Here is a 14,450-nt window from a genome sequence, read left to right on the forward strand (position 1 = left end):
TTAATAACACATTAATCATTATTTATTTATTATTATTATTATTTAAAAAAAATAATAATAATAATTAATGTGGGGCCCACATAATTTATTTTGACAATACAATTCTCGACAATTTGAAAGAAAAATGAAAAAATGAATTAAAGAAACTTAAATGTGTTTAGTTGTATGTCGTGGGAACCCATCAATTTCACATTGATCAACAATTAAATATCTACATGCACAATTGCATTATTTGAAGTTTCATCTTCATAATCTCAGAAAGTTTTCTGCAACTTTCCTCCCGAAAAAAAAAATTTCTTATTTCATATAAAAATTCAAGAATCGATTATAATTTTCAAGACTTCAAAGAAGAACTCCAAGATTGCAACCGAGAACAAGTAAGCTTCTTATACAAAACTTCGAAAGAAATTTTATGATAATCGCTTATTTTCAGAAAACAAATTTTCAAGGTAGGGGTATCACGGCTCTGATACCAAATATTAGAATTTTTCTCAAAAATCATGTTTTCACGTATATATAAACATGATATAATATGCGGAAGCGGATCGAGAATTACCTCCGGTCATTAAAAATTTGTTGAAGCTTTCTGATTTCTTTTCGATTGAAGCCTTCTAAACACTTCAACACTCCTTTAGATGGTGTATTTTATGTATGAGATTGTGTGTTTAGGGACCTCAATGCCTTCGGTATTTATAGGCACACTCATACCATCATCGAGTGTTTTGGGAGCTCGAGATTCAAACCAAATTTGTATACGCATCTCAATTTTCAAAATTTGAGGTTGCCGTGTACAAATTTTTTCAACAATTGTTGGCAATGACCGTCGTCATTTTCAACACGTTTAATTTACGGGTTACAATTTTCTTACACAACACACAAGCGTTGTCAAAAATAAGTGTACAATGAATTTTAGACAAAACAAATGAGGAATTACAAAGGCGCAATATATATAATGGATTGGTTAGGGTTTGATTTGGGTAGCAATTCCCTTATGAAATCATTATGTCAGAATAAATAAACTTTCAATTAATATGATTTTATTTAAAATTTATTTTTTTCAGGAAAAAAAAAAAGCAAATCCTACTTTTGAAAAAAAAAATCCATGATTATGTGAGACGACAATAGTAAAACATCGAAATGATTATGTAAAAACAGCAAAAATATATTTAAAAAATATGGAAAATAAAATATTTTTGATAAAATTCATGAAAAGTAAGTCTTATATTAAATATGTAAATGAATTGTCTCAAATTATACCAGATAAACAATATAAAATAAAATTTCTAAGTTTTTTAGCTACTATTAAAAATTGAATATCTCTCTTCAAAAAAACAATTTAAGTAATCCAGCAGCGAAGTCACCTTTATCCTACTAGATGTGTTGTTGTGAATATGAAACTATAATTTTCGGAAGGGAATGACATTTCAAGAATTGGAAATGGACGAAAAAATGTGTCACTATTGAATTTTACATGCTATAATTTTTGGATAAATAAATATCCACTTTTTTGCACAATTATTGCAGACGGACTCATTTAATTAGTATTTCATTGTGTATTTACTCAAATCCGATCTCGATTATATACTCGTGTGTAAAAGTTGGACTTGCACGAGCATCACACGAGGATGAGTAATTTACATATAACTTAATGACTACCCAAAAACATAAACCCTTCAATAAAAAGATACAAATTTTGAGTTATAAGTAAGCAAGATTCAAGGTAGTATTTATTTGCAAACAAATTACACATAAATTTTCAAGATATTTTTAGAAAAATTGTACATAAAATTTTCAATTAATAAGATTTAAATGAATACCACTATTAATTAAATGGTACATGTGAACAAGTTTGGATAAAAAAAATTTCACTTTCCTGCACAATTATGGCACAATATGTATAGCATTGTGAATTTGAAGGTAAGTTTATATTTGACTCAATTCCCAAAAACAAATTTACAATAATTTTTCCGGTAGATAATTTTTGTAAATAAATGGGAACTCATAAGAATTAAAATAAAATAAATTAAAAATATATATCTATGCCAGTATAGGGAAATTTTTGTACCTGAAAATCATCAGATCGGGTAACAATGATAGCTGTGTAGAATAAATAAATCCAATCAAGTTATGATCTGGAAAAATTTAATCTAAATGAGATACTTGAGAGGAATGAAAAGGATGAGAAATAGAAAGATCGCGAGATAGCGGCTATACATATGGAATTAACATTCGTACCCGAAAAATCACAAGATCTGGTAGTCATGCAGAAGAAATAAATCTAAATCAAGATATGGATCGGAAAATAGTTATCGAAAGGAGAGATGCGATGGGAATGAAAATGATGAGAAATAGAAAGAAAAAGTTTATGATAGTATTTACATTTAGCCAGAGATCTGCATACCAGCCGTCGTCAAAAGTACTGCAAAATGAATTTATACAAAACAAACAAGGAATGAGAAAGACACTATATATATAATAGAGTGGTTAGGGTTTGATTAGAGTATAAAGTCCCTAATAAAATCGTTATATCATAATAAATAAACATTTCGCCAAACACGATTTTTATTTTAAATTTATTTTTTTATAAATGGCCAATCCTACATACTTTTCAAAAAAATTAATCCATGATTATGAGAGACGAAAATAGTAAAAAAAAACTTGGAATGATTATGATTTATGTACCAACTGCGAAACATATAACAAGGGTGGAAAAAAAAAATTTTAATAACCAGTGAAATTAATGAAAAAACAAGTCTTAAAGATAATTATGTATCAAAGTTGTCTCAGATTTTACCAAAAAAACATTTTAAAATTATGTTTTTTGGCTGATATTATTAAAAATTAAATATCTAATTAACAAGAATCTATATCTATTTCTCGAACAAGCAACATACAATTGAAGTATTAATCATTTGGTGTATCGATCAAGAGCCTCAATATGAAATAAAAGAAATTTAAAAAACTATAATTTGGTCTTATAATTTTGACATTTTTTTAGTCATGTAAGTTGTAGTTTTAAAACCCTTCTATAAATTAAGTCCTAATATGTCTTGTGTGTAAAAGATCAAACTTTATTTATGAACATGTTTCGATCCATGGAAGCTTCTGGGAAATGTTTTATTTCAGTTTCATGATATTGTCGGTACAATTTAATTTTTTAAAGCCGCTGCCTTTCTGCAGGTCCTTCAAAAAGAATCTCTATTTATGAACTTCGCCCAGGTCTGTTCAAGCACAAGAAAATGAGAAGTTGCATTTAGTATGTCTTCGTCAATGCAAGTGACTTTTATTATTTTTTTGATTAATTATTCTGACTTATTTTTACAGCCAAACAGTTTTTTTGTCAATTTCTCGAAAAATATAATATTAAGTATTTATATAACATCGATATTCTGTGATGACACGGGATCTTAGAGCATGAAACAACTCAACGGTACTTAAATTCAGCTTGTAGGAGCTCGGAGTGATACAAAATCACCGGGAGCAGTATGTAGCGACTCGGGAGTACAAACACCTAACTCGTAGACCAAACATATAATTAAGATGTAATAATTGCCCTTTTACTTATCAAGATGACTCTTAGATTGGATGCTACTTGGACCATCACTTGGAGGAATGTTGAAAGCCAAAATTCGGCTGATTGAGGGCATTCCTACAACCATTCTTTGCCCTACAAATACTATACCATAGGTTGAAAGAAGTCTACACCAAAAATAACAACGAAGTCCTCCAAATTCGAACAAGAAAAGGGCTGCTGAGTTTTGTACATTCCAAGCAGTTTTCTTACAAGAGCAAGGTCGTCTTTAAGGCATTATCTGTCCAAATTTTCACCTGAGTTTTAGTCAAGGATCTCCCTGAATCGAGCCATCAAAGTCTAGCTATTTCAGACTTAAAATTATGTAGCACTCGGCCTTGTTCCGACCATACACTATTTGTGTGGGGTAGATTGCTAGAGTTGTTTCTCTAGCCCGATTCCGACCTTCCAGCAGCGTGCACGAGTGAAGATCACGTCTGAACACCAGCTTGAGTTACTGTTCAAGTCATGTCCATGTCTTGTCTAGGTTCAGCCAAGCGTTCGTCCAATCTTCGATCAAGTTCGAAATTACCGCACCTTTGAATTATGGTAAGTTGGCTTATGTGTTGTTTTAAAAACATATATATGTTTTTTAAATTCGATCGATTAATGTATATTTTGTTTCCATATGTATTTTTATACGCTTCCATTCCGATTCGTTCTGTCTGTTTCGTTTTGATTCAATTTGTTTGATCCGTCTATTTCGTTCTAATGGGATAAGTCTGTATGTTATGATTGGAGTGACGGTGCATCGGGAAAACCTGTGAGGAAAAAAGCCCCCTAGGAAGCTTGTCTACGAGAGAAGCCCCATAGGGAACTCGGATGCGAGAAAATACCCTAGAAAGAGCCCATTTACATGAGAAAGCCCTAGAGAGATTCCAAGATTCAGGATAGCACATAGTCGTTATAATAAGATATGTGTTCAGTATGTGATTCTGATTTGATAAGACTTTATTATGTTAAGGTTCTGTTATTGTATGGCTGATTCGATATAAGTTCTGAACTTTGTCTGCTCAATTTCAACTTTTTTTTTGTAAATTGATCACTTTATGAATATGTATGTGTTAATGTATAAGTTGTTATTCTGTTATTCGATTGTCCACTACTTGCTGAATGTTTTCTGAAACGCTCACCTCACTTACTCCCCCTCCAAATAAGAACGAAGTACAGGATCAGTTTTGATACTGATAAAGAAATCCAATGATATAAAGACCAAGTCTCTTGCTTGGACATTCCATATTTTTCTTTAATCTCTTCCACATTTTTGTACTATTTTATAGTAAGAACCATTGATTTAGATTTGTAAAGATATTGTTCTTTTATGAAATAGATTCTTTTGGCTATTTACTACGAGCTTCATTGTTTTTAATGTAAATTGTTAAATAATGACTGATTTCATTCATTTTTCGATCTTAGGGGGTGACAATTAAGCAGTATTAGAGCCGTCTGGTTCATAATACTGCTGAAATTTTGATAGAAAAAATTTGACGGCGTCATATTTTTGGAAAAAACCTAGTGCGATCTATTTCGAATCAGTCCAGCGAGTAAAACTATCCATGAAAGTTCATTTCATCTTGATGTCACCCTCGAAATCACATAATTCGATTGTTTAGGCCTTCAAAATATCGTTTATATCATTTTAGAAAAATTTTGGATTGCCAAGAACTTCGCGTAGGAAACTCAAAGTTCGATTCCGCTGGTTGATCAGTAAATCTCATGACATAGGCTTTTCATCCATATCAAAATCTCCGAACTTTAAATCTATAGCCAAATTTTCTATTTCTGCAAAAACTATTCTCGAAAAATCATGTTCAACGTATATAATGTTGTACTATTTGTTGAATTTTATGGAATTGTATCAAGTAAGAAGAAAACAATTAGTATTGAGATATTTTCGGGAATGTACCTATCATATATAAGTTGACTTAAATTTCTAATTTAAGATTAAATATTTGGCTTAGTGATAATAAATTATTTATGAAAATCTGATATAAGAATTATATAATTTTTGGATAATCAAATATAAAAGTTTATTTTTGTGTCAATAATTAACTGTTGAATATTAAATTTGTAATGCTAAGTGCTAACTTTAAATATGTTTGATTTTGGAATCTTATTTAAAATTAAGGTAAGAAACAATATCTTCAGGTTTATAAATTTATATTATTTTTGGAAATAGAATGCTATTATCTTATGCAAATAAAGTAAGTTATGAGATATTGGTGTGTATCGAGAAAAGTGTAATATAATAAGTTTGAGACTTCTTATGGAACTAAGAATTTTTAGAAAATGAAGATTCAAGGAGAAAGACATTCAACGAAACTCGTTTGTGTTAGAGCATGCTAGACTCGTGGTCTTGATGAAAACAAAATTTAGTAAAAGAAGAATTATTTGAAGATTAGTTTTTTTTTACAAGGAATGAAATTTTATTTTAACGACTACGTTATTATTTTCGGGATTTAAGTCAATAGGCTGATATTGAGTAAGTTATAAGATTCTATCTTAGTTTTAAGTTTTGAGATAATAAGTATGATAATTTCAAAATAGAATATAATCATATCAGTATCAATATGCATACATTTAGTTCTAATTTGATTCGACATACTACGGTGTACTTTTACTTCATTCTAGGAATGCATTAGTTAGTCAAAAATCTTGCAATGGTAGATTGTCGGGGTAAGAATGTCAAACTCCGAACTAAGAATAAATCATATACAATGGCAAGGTCAAGGAACAAAAATCCCTCCTTTCTGCTTTCCAGACCTGGAAAACCATGAAGCCCGGTGAAAAGTCTATCTAGCAATGATGAGTCAAGTAAAGATTGAATTGAGCTCAATTTAAAAGATATTCCAGAAAATTGTTGAAGGATATTCTTCAATAGTCATTCTTCTCACCAAGCTCACACAAAAAAAAAAAAAAAAAAAAAAAANCAATGTAAATTGCCAAACAATATCGGATGTCATTTTTGTTTCGGTCTCGGAGCGTGACATATTCAACTTATAATATAGATTTGGTTAATTATAATATTAATTTTATATCTAAAAAATTCATCTATAAAATATAATTTTTTCACTTTTTTATTTTCTTATAACTTTATTCACTCAAACTATTTTTCGAACATTAGAATTATTACAAGATCGTGTTGTAATAATTTTTGATGTTTTAGTGAAAAATAAAATAAATAGTTTTCCATATAACAAATACAAAAATTATTGTGTATCATACACAGAGCTAACCCGAGCCCCCATATTTTCTCACTTAGCCCAAGCTCGAATATTTTTCTAGATACATCCTTGGTTCGTGCCGAAACCGCAAACATTATCTGAATCTGAAGCCATCGCGGGTCTCCTTTTCGATCTCTAAATATTCATGTTTCCTGCTGCTGCTTTGATGACCATGAGCTGCCATTCTTTTCAATTTCTGCCTCTTCAACATGGCGCTGATCATCCTTTCCCTCCTAATAATATTCCTAGTGTTTACTGGAACCGGAATCGCATCGAGCCCCATAAGTTTGGCCACCACCCCTGGATTGCACCAAATTACACTCTCCCGACCAGGCATTAATATCTGGTCAGTTCTCTCAACCTGACCCAAATTCGTGAATGAACACCGATACATGGAGTCTTTCCCGTCAAGCGAAAACCGAGGATACTGATCCAGGGCGTTTCTCGCGCTTCTCAGGATATCGGAGCTGTTTACACACGACATTCTATGCTGAACTACAGCGTCCCCGTCGTTGAGTACCTTTGATCTCCTAGCCATTCTCTCCTCCATCTCTAACTTCAATATCATCTCTTCCAGCGTGGGATGGCTCTCCGGGGACGACGGAGAGTTAACAAGTACTGGTTGTGCCACCAACGCGTGACGATCGGCTGCTTTGTTCTGGTCTAGTGTGGAGGTGGAGATGTCGCTGTTGCAAAAGTTTCTGAACCCCTTTTTCATCTTTGCACCAAGAGCATTCTTGAGCAGAAACAGAGAGAAGTCCTTCATTTCTTTTGGTGATTTATAGCTCAACAGTGGATTTTGCTAACCAGGTTGACGAACATATGATCGGTAGTTTGCCCTGAGTATATATAAATCGAACAGCGGTGAGAGTTTTTATGACATTTTTCATTCTTTAAAACTACTCACATGATGAATGAGAAGATTTCACGAGAGCTCCATGCCTTTTAATGAAAAGTCACAAAGAATTTTTGGCTTTGGAGGTTCATCTGCTCAAGTTTGTTGGATACTCTTTTAATGAGTATTAAACTCCAAATTTTCAAATTTCTAATTTCCATTCACTTTGAAAATGATTTTGGTCAAAAAAATATATATATTTAACATTTCTTAAGTTTTTACCCTTTTTTCCATGACGATTGAACTTATAACAACTATCTTTCGATACTAACTGGAAAAATATCATTTGCTAACACAATTATATAAAAAATACAAAGAAGGAATAGAAGTAGGAAAAAAAAAAGAACCGTAATATAACATGATTAGATCTCAAAATCTTGGTCAGACAAAAGTAATTTTTGATTTCTCTAAAATACTCGACAGTCAATATATATATATTAGCATTAATTGTGCAATGGCATGGCATTTAGTATTGACATAATTAATTCAACTAAAGCTGATGAGAGTTGTGAGAAATTAATATGTCACGCAACTTGAATGTACTTTGGCCATTTCCAATTTTAAAATGCATGTCAGCCCTTTCTTTGTAAGGATGTAAATGAACTAACTCGTTCGTGAGCTACTTAGAGCTCGGCTCGATAAAAATCTTGTTCGAGATCATTCGTTAAGTTTATCGAGCCGAGCTCGAGCTTCACGATGTTCTGTTCGTAAGCTCATGACTCATGAGCCTATTCGTGAGCTCGAGCTCGGCTAGTTTTTTGGGCTAGTTTGTCAGGTAATGAGTTTTTGTCTCACATTGCTATTTTAGTGAAATGTAAGATATTGAAATGTTATAAATGAGAAACATACCTTTTAATTCATCATATCTTAGTTGACCTTTTGGCTAAAATTGCTAAATGAGCTCTAAAACGAGTTTATTTAACAAGCTCAAAAATGAGCTTGTTTAACAAGATCGAAAACGAGTTCGCTTAAGTAGTCGAGCTAGAGCTAAGATCTTTAAACATGATAAATGAGCTATTAACGAACCGAGCTCGAGCTTATGTATATCCTAAACTAGCAAAGCTCGAACCTAATATTGTTCGGTTCGACTCGTTTACATCCCTGCCTTTTTCTCAAATTGCCAGTGTAGTGGTTACCTCATCTTAAAGAAATTTAAATTTTGATGTGTAATGGTTTGCTGTACGTCCGGAGAAGTTATCCCGGTGTAGTATAGAATATTTTACGGGTTTTTCTCCCTTTACCGCTGATAGATTTTCTTGGGCTTTGGCTCTGTATACAATATTTGCTTGCATTTTGTTTTTATGTACCAGAGATTTTCGCGTTTTTTTTCAGTTGCTCAGAGTTTGAATTCTTCATTGTACAGGTATACTGTCCAGTGTTTATTTATTACAGAAAGATACAACTTTTTTTATTCAATCAATAATCGCTTATTTGATCTATTTTAAAATCATAATAACGATAATATAACAATAACGATGATAAAATCCTCGTTATATTAAATAAATCCGAAATTTTATGTGTAATTTTTCTTAAGAAAGAACTATGACCCATCCAGACTTATCTCCCATTCTCCGACATTACATAAATTCGAAATTTTACGTTTACTTTTTTTAAAAAAGAAAAAAATATATATGTATGGATCGGTCTTTTATCTCTCTCCCCATCACCTTATATAAATTTGAAAGTTCATGCGAGTTATATCATCATAACAGAAGAAAATAAGAGATTTCGAGTTTTTTTTATCAGATGACACCCAGATTTGATCCGAGGGAAGAAGCTAGAAGGCAATGCTTGTAAATTGTACCCTCAAAACAGATAAGCAGTTTTAATTTTTCTTAAAGAATTGTTTCAATCTCCTGAGGTTTTTCTCCATTCCAATCTGCTTTTATAAATTTTCTGGCTCCGTCCCTCTATATACATGCATGATTTGCTTGGATCTTGATTTTTGTAACAAAGGTTGCATACCTTGAATTCGTACAATTTCCAATGTTTATATATTATGGATATTGTTAGAGTAGATGCCCTGCAAACCAACTGTTGGCTAGGGATTTCATTGACTCAGTTGTAATTAACAATCTTTATTTTAATATAATTCATTATTTCATTGTTTGTTATTTCTTTATCTGTATACCTTGTTATCAAACCTAGATAAAGACTTTGATTATACTTTAATACGAATGAATCGTAATTCGATATTGAAACTCGTTTGTAAACACTGTATGATCTAAATTCGTTCCTAGTCGATTCAACAGCCTAAAACATGGATAAAGGTCATTTGAGCTGGAGACTGGCATATGTGATGTTGTGTACTGCGTTTCTTGGTAAGGGTATAGAGATGTCCAAACATGTAGATGGGTAGTCATATGATGATTATACCGAACAACCCTCACTCGGACTTTCCAAGTGGTTATCATTCATCGCGATGATAAGTCCATTGTTATGATTGTACACCATTAGTCCTTACGACCCGGGACAACACTGAGGCTCTATATGCTAGGGCTGTGCTTTGACTCGTTTATCGGCTCCAGTAGAGTCATCAGGTGGCGAGGTTGGGTACAGTTGCGACACATATAGGAGCCAGTGCATTGTAGTCTGGGATTCACCGCTCATCTGTGGGTGTGGATATCCTATGTGATCTGATGAAATTATAGTGCGTGGAATCTCTGGCTAGAGTATGAAATGTACGTTAGAGAAGGAGTTCTCCAACCGTACATGCGATGCCACTATTTATATGTATCACATAGTTATCGAATTATTATACAACCCTCGATGAACCAATGGTTGCAGATTCGATCGTGATATATGAGATGAAGGGACCGTACTGTACGTTAATCATAATCGACTGGTTCTGGCAGGCACTATCAGTGATACGTAGGAAATCACGGGGCGATGCTACTAGACGCTCTTACCATGATTCGATGGGTTTAATCAGAAATATGATTTTTGACATTCTGATGATCAATTGTTGATGCATAGAATGAGGCAAGTTAGGGTAAGCCCGAATAAAGGATTATGTCCTGAATCACAAGGAGTTGTGAACCCACGGCTAGCTGTATCCCTGAACCATTGAGGGTCACACAAGCATTGGATCGTTTGTTCTCGTTGAGAGAATAAATTCAAAATGTTGAATTTATATTATGATATAATAAATTCAAGGAGTTGAATTTATGATAATTAAAATTTGAGAGAATAAATTCAAGGAGTTGAATTTATAAAAATTTGAGAATTTAATTTATTAAACTCAAAAGTTGAGTTTATTAAATATTAAATCATGGAGGTGATAAATTCAATGAGTTGAATTTTTACTATTAAATTCAAATTTTGAATTTATAATGTATTTAATTTATTAAGCTCAGAAGTTGAGTTTATTAAATATTAAATTAAATATAGTGGGAAGTATGCTTAATAAGCTTGTAGGAGTACAAGTCCAAAATATTAAATAATTAAAGTTCTTAATGGACCTTGATTAATTAATTAAACTAGTTGGACTAGTTCAAATAATCAATCAGGCCCATTAATGTTAATTATGAATATTGGGTTATGACTTAATTATAAATAGGTGTAATCAAGCCATAACCCTAGCCACCACCTTCACAAAAATTTCGAAAAAGCTCTCTCCCAAAGCTTGAAAAATTCGGCCACTTCCTTTTGGAAGAAAACTTTGAGCCGGATGTGGTTCTCATCTATGCAATGATTTTCAGGTGATGGGAAGAAGCAAGAGGCTTAGAGATGGTGAGACCTTTCTAAGACTGAGAAATGGAGCAAGAGTTTCTGTCACTGCCATTGGAGACGTTACTTTAATTTTGGACAATAATTTTAAGTTGTTTTTGAGAAACGTTTTATTTGTTCCTGAATTGGTTAAAAACATTATTTCTATTTCTATGCTTGATAGGGATGGTTATTCTTGTGTTTTTGCTAAAGGTATTTGCAATTTATACAAGAATAAATGTTTGATTGGAACTGGAGAATTAACAAACGATCTCTATAACTTAAAATTAAAAGATATTCTGTGGAACAATATCCAAGCGCATACGAAAACAACAACAAACAAAAGAAAAATAAAAGATCCAAATCTCGCACAAATATAGCACGCTAGACTAGGTCATATTTCCCAAAGAAGGATGCACAAGCTAGTGGGAGAAGGCATGTTTGACATGTCAGACATAAATTCTCTACCAACTTGTGAGTCCTGTCTAAAAACAAAAATGACTAAAACTCCATTCAATAGAAACGTGGAACGTGCGCATGGTCTACTAGATTTGATCCACATGGACTTTTGTGGCCCGCTAAGTGTTAGCACAAAATTTAGACATTCCTACTTCATTACCTTTACTGATGACCATTCGAGGTATGTTTATTTGATGAAACACAAATCTGAAGCATTTGAAAAGTTCAAAGAATTCAGATCAGAAGTAGAAAATCAACTAGAAAGAAGTATTAAATCACTTCGATCTGATCGAGGTGGAGAATACTTGAGTGCTGAATTTTTGGGTTATCTAAAAGAGAATAGGATTCTATCACAGTGGACTCCACCAGCAACACTACAATTGAATGGTGTTTCTGAACGTCGAAATCGAACCTTGATGGACATGGTTCGATCTATGATGGGATTCACTGAATTGCCTACATCGTTTTGGGGCTTTGCGCTTGAAACTGCGGCAATGTTGTTGAATAATGTCCATACCAAAGCAGTGGATAAAACGCCATATGAGATATGGATGGGAAAAGCTCGCAAATATTCTTACATGAGAATATGGGGATGTCCTGCTTACGTGAATCAGACAGTGGGAGACAAATTGGATAGTAGATCCACTTTGTGCTACTTTGTAGGATATCCAAATAATTCTGTTGGATATTATTTCTATCATCCCACTGAAGCAAAAGTGTTTGTTTCAAAAAATTCCACCTTTTTGGAAAATGAATTTCTATTAGATAAAGAAGAAAAAATGATAGAACTTGAAGAAATTCAAGATACTCCCTCAACTATAGTAGTTGAACCTAATCCCCAACAACCAGTAGTTGAAGTACAAGCTCTTAGAAGGTCTGATAGGGCTATTAGACCACCTGCAAGATATACGCTTCTTCATGAACAAAGCCATGATGAGCATTGTGTTGGATATGATCCAATGAATTTCAAAGAAGCAATATCTGATACCGATTCAACCAAATGGCTTGAAGCCATGCAGTCTGAAATGGACTCTATGTATTCAAACCAAGTCTGGACATTAGTGGATCCACCCGATGGAATCGTTCTCATAGGATGCAAATGGATCTACAAAAGAAAGCTTGAGGCGGATGGGAAGGTAGTGACCTTCAAAGCAAGACTGGTTGCAAAAAATTATACTCAAAGGCAAGGAATTGACTATGAGAAAACTTTTTCACCAGTAGCTATGTTTAAATCCATTAGAATACTACTAGTCATAGCAACATGGTATGACTATGAGATATGACAAATGGATGTAAAGACTGCATTCCTTAATGGAGACATCAAAGAAGAGATTTACATGTCTCAACCTGAGGGATACACATCAGTAGGAAGTGAGCATAAGGTATGCAAACTTCAGAGATCTATATATGGTCTCAAGCAGGTGTCAAGGAGTTGGAACATCAGATTTGATAGCACTATCAAAGAGTTTGGTTTTGCTAAGAATCCTGAGGAACCATATGTGTACAAGAAAGTTAGAGGGAGTGCAGTGACATTCCTTATACTTTATGTTGATGACATCCTACTCATTAGGAATGATGTAGGATTATTGCAATCAACTAAAGTATGGTTAGCAAGTAAATTCTCCATGAAATACATGGGTGAAGCATCCTATGTATTGGGAATACGAATCTATAGAGATAGATCAAAAAAGATGTTAAGGCTCACCCAAACCACTTATATCGATACCATTATAAAGAGATTCTTAATGGAAGAGTCCAAGAGATGATACTTACCAATGTGTCATGGTATTACTCTATCTAAAGCTATGTGTCCCAAAATTGATGAAGAGATAGAGATGATGACATGTATTCCATATGCGTCAGTCATTGGTAGTATCATGTATGGTATGATATCGACACGTCCCGATGTTGCTTACGCCCTGAGTGTTACTAGCAGATATCAGGCGAACCCTGGTCCAATGCATTGGAAGGCCGTCTTAAGTACTTGAGAAGGACTAAGAATTTGTTCATGGTCTATGGGGGGGGAGAATTGAAATTGGAAGACTACACTGATTCTAGCTTCCAATGTGACGTAGATGATTCGAAATCGACCTCTGGTTTTGTATTCATGCTTAATGGTGCGGCTGTCTATTGGAAAAGTTTCAAGCAAGACACCGTTGGGGATTCCACCATTGGAGCTGAATACATCGCTACATCTGCTGCAGCCAAAGAGGCAGTTTGGATGAGGAATTTTGTCCAAGAGTTGGGCGTTATTCTTAATGGAGTTGATCCAGTCCCGATGTACTGCGACAACATTGGTGCCGTTGCGCAAGCAAAGGAACCAAGGTCTCATCAGCGATCCAAACATGTACTGAGGAAGTTCCACATCATCCGGGAGATTTTGGGAAGAGGAGATATATCAGTCGAAAGAGTCCCCTCTACAGATAACGTTGTTGATCCACTTACAAAGCCCTTGCCAGGACCATTGTTTGAAAAGCATCGCGAAGCAATGGAATTAAAGTTTATGGGTAGTTGGCTCTAGGGCAAGTGAGAGATTGTTAGAGTAGATGCACTGCAAGGCAACTGTTGGCTAGGGATTTTAATGACTCAGTTG

The 14,450-nt window shown here is 33.6% G+C and overlaps 1 protein-coding gene across 1 annotated transcript; it reads right to left on the reverse strand.

Moving 5' to 3' along the window:
• Positions 1–6,698: 6,698 nt before the first annotated feature.
• LOC140963462 (uncharacterized) lies at positions 6,699–7,757 on the reverse strand. The gene has a single exon (XM_073422799.1). The coding sequence runs from the start codon at positions 7,559–7,561 to the stop codon at positions 6,890–6,892; it is 672 nt and encodes a 223-aa protein (XP_073278900.1). The 5' UTR covers positions 7,562–7,757; the 3' UTR covers positions 6,699–6,889.
• Between the last annotated feature and the right edge of the window lie 6,693 nt (positions 7,758–14,450).

The sequence above is a fragment of the Primulina huaijiensis genome, chromosome 17 (genome assembly GCF_012295235.1).
Source record: "Primulina huaijiensis isolate GDHJ02 chromosome 17, ASM1229523v2, whole genome shotgun sequence".
Classification (NCBI taxonomy): domain Eukaryota; kingdom Viridiplantae; phylum Streptophyta; class Magnoliopsida; order Lamiales; family Gesneriaceae; genus Primulina; species Primulina huaijiensis.

Bases quoted from the DNA above. Each gene is read 5' to 3' on its own strand.
- LOC140963462 (XM_073422799.1), bottom strand. From the start codon at position 7,561: ATGAAGGACTTCTCTCTGTTTCTGCTCAAGAATGCTCTTGGTGCAAAG.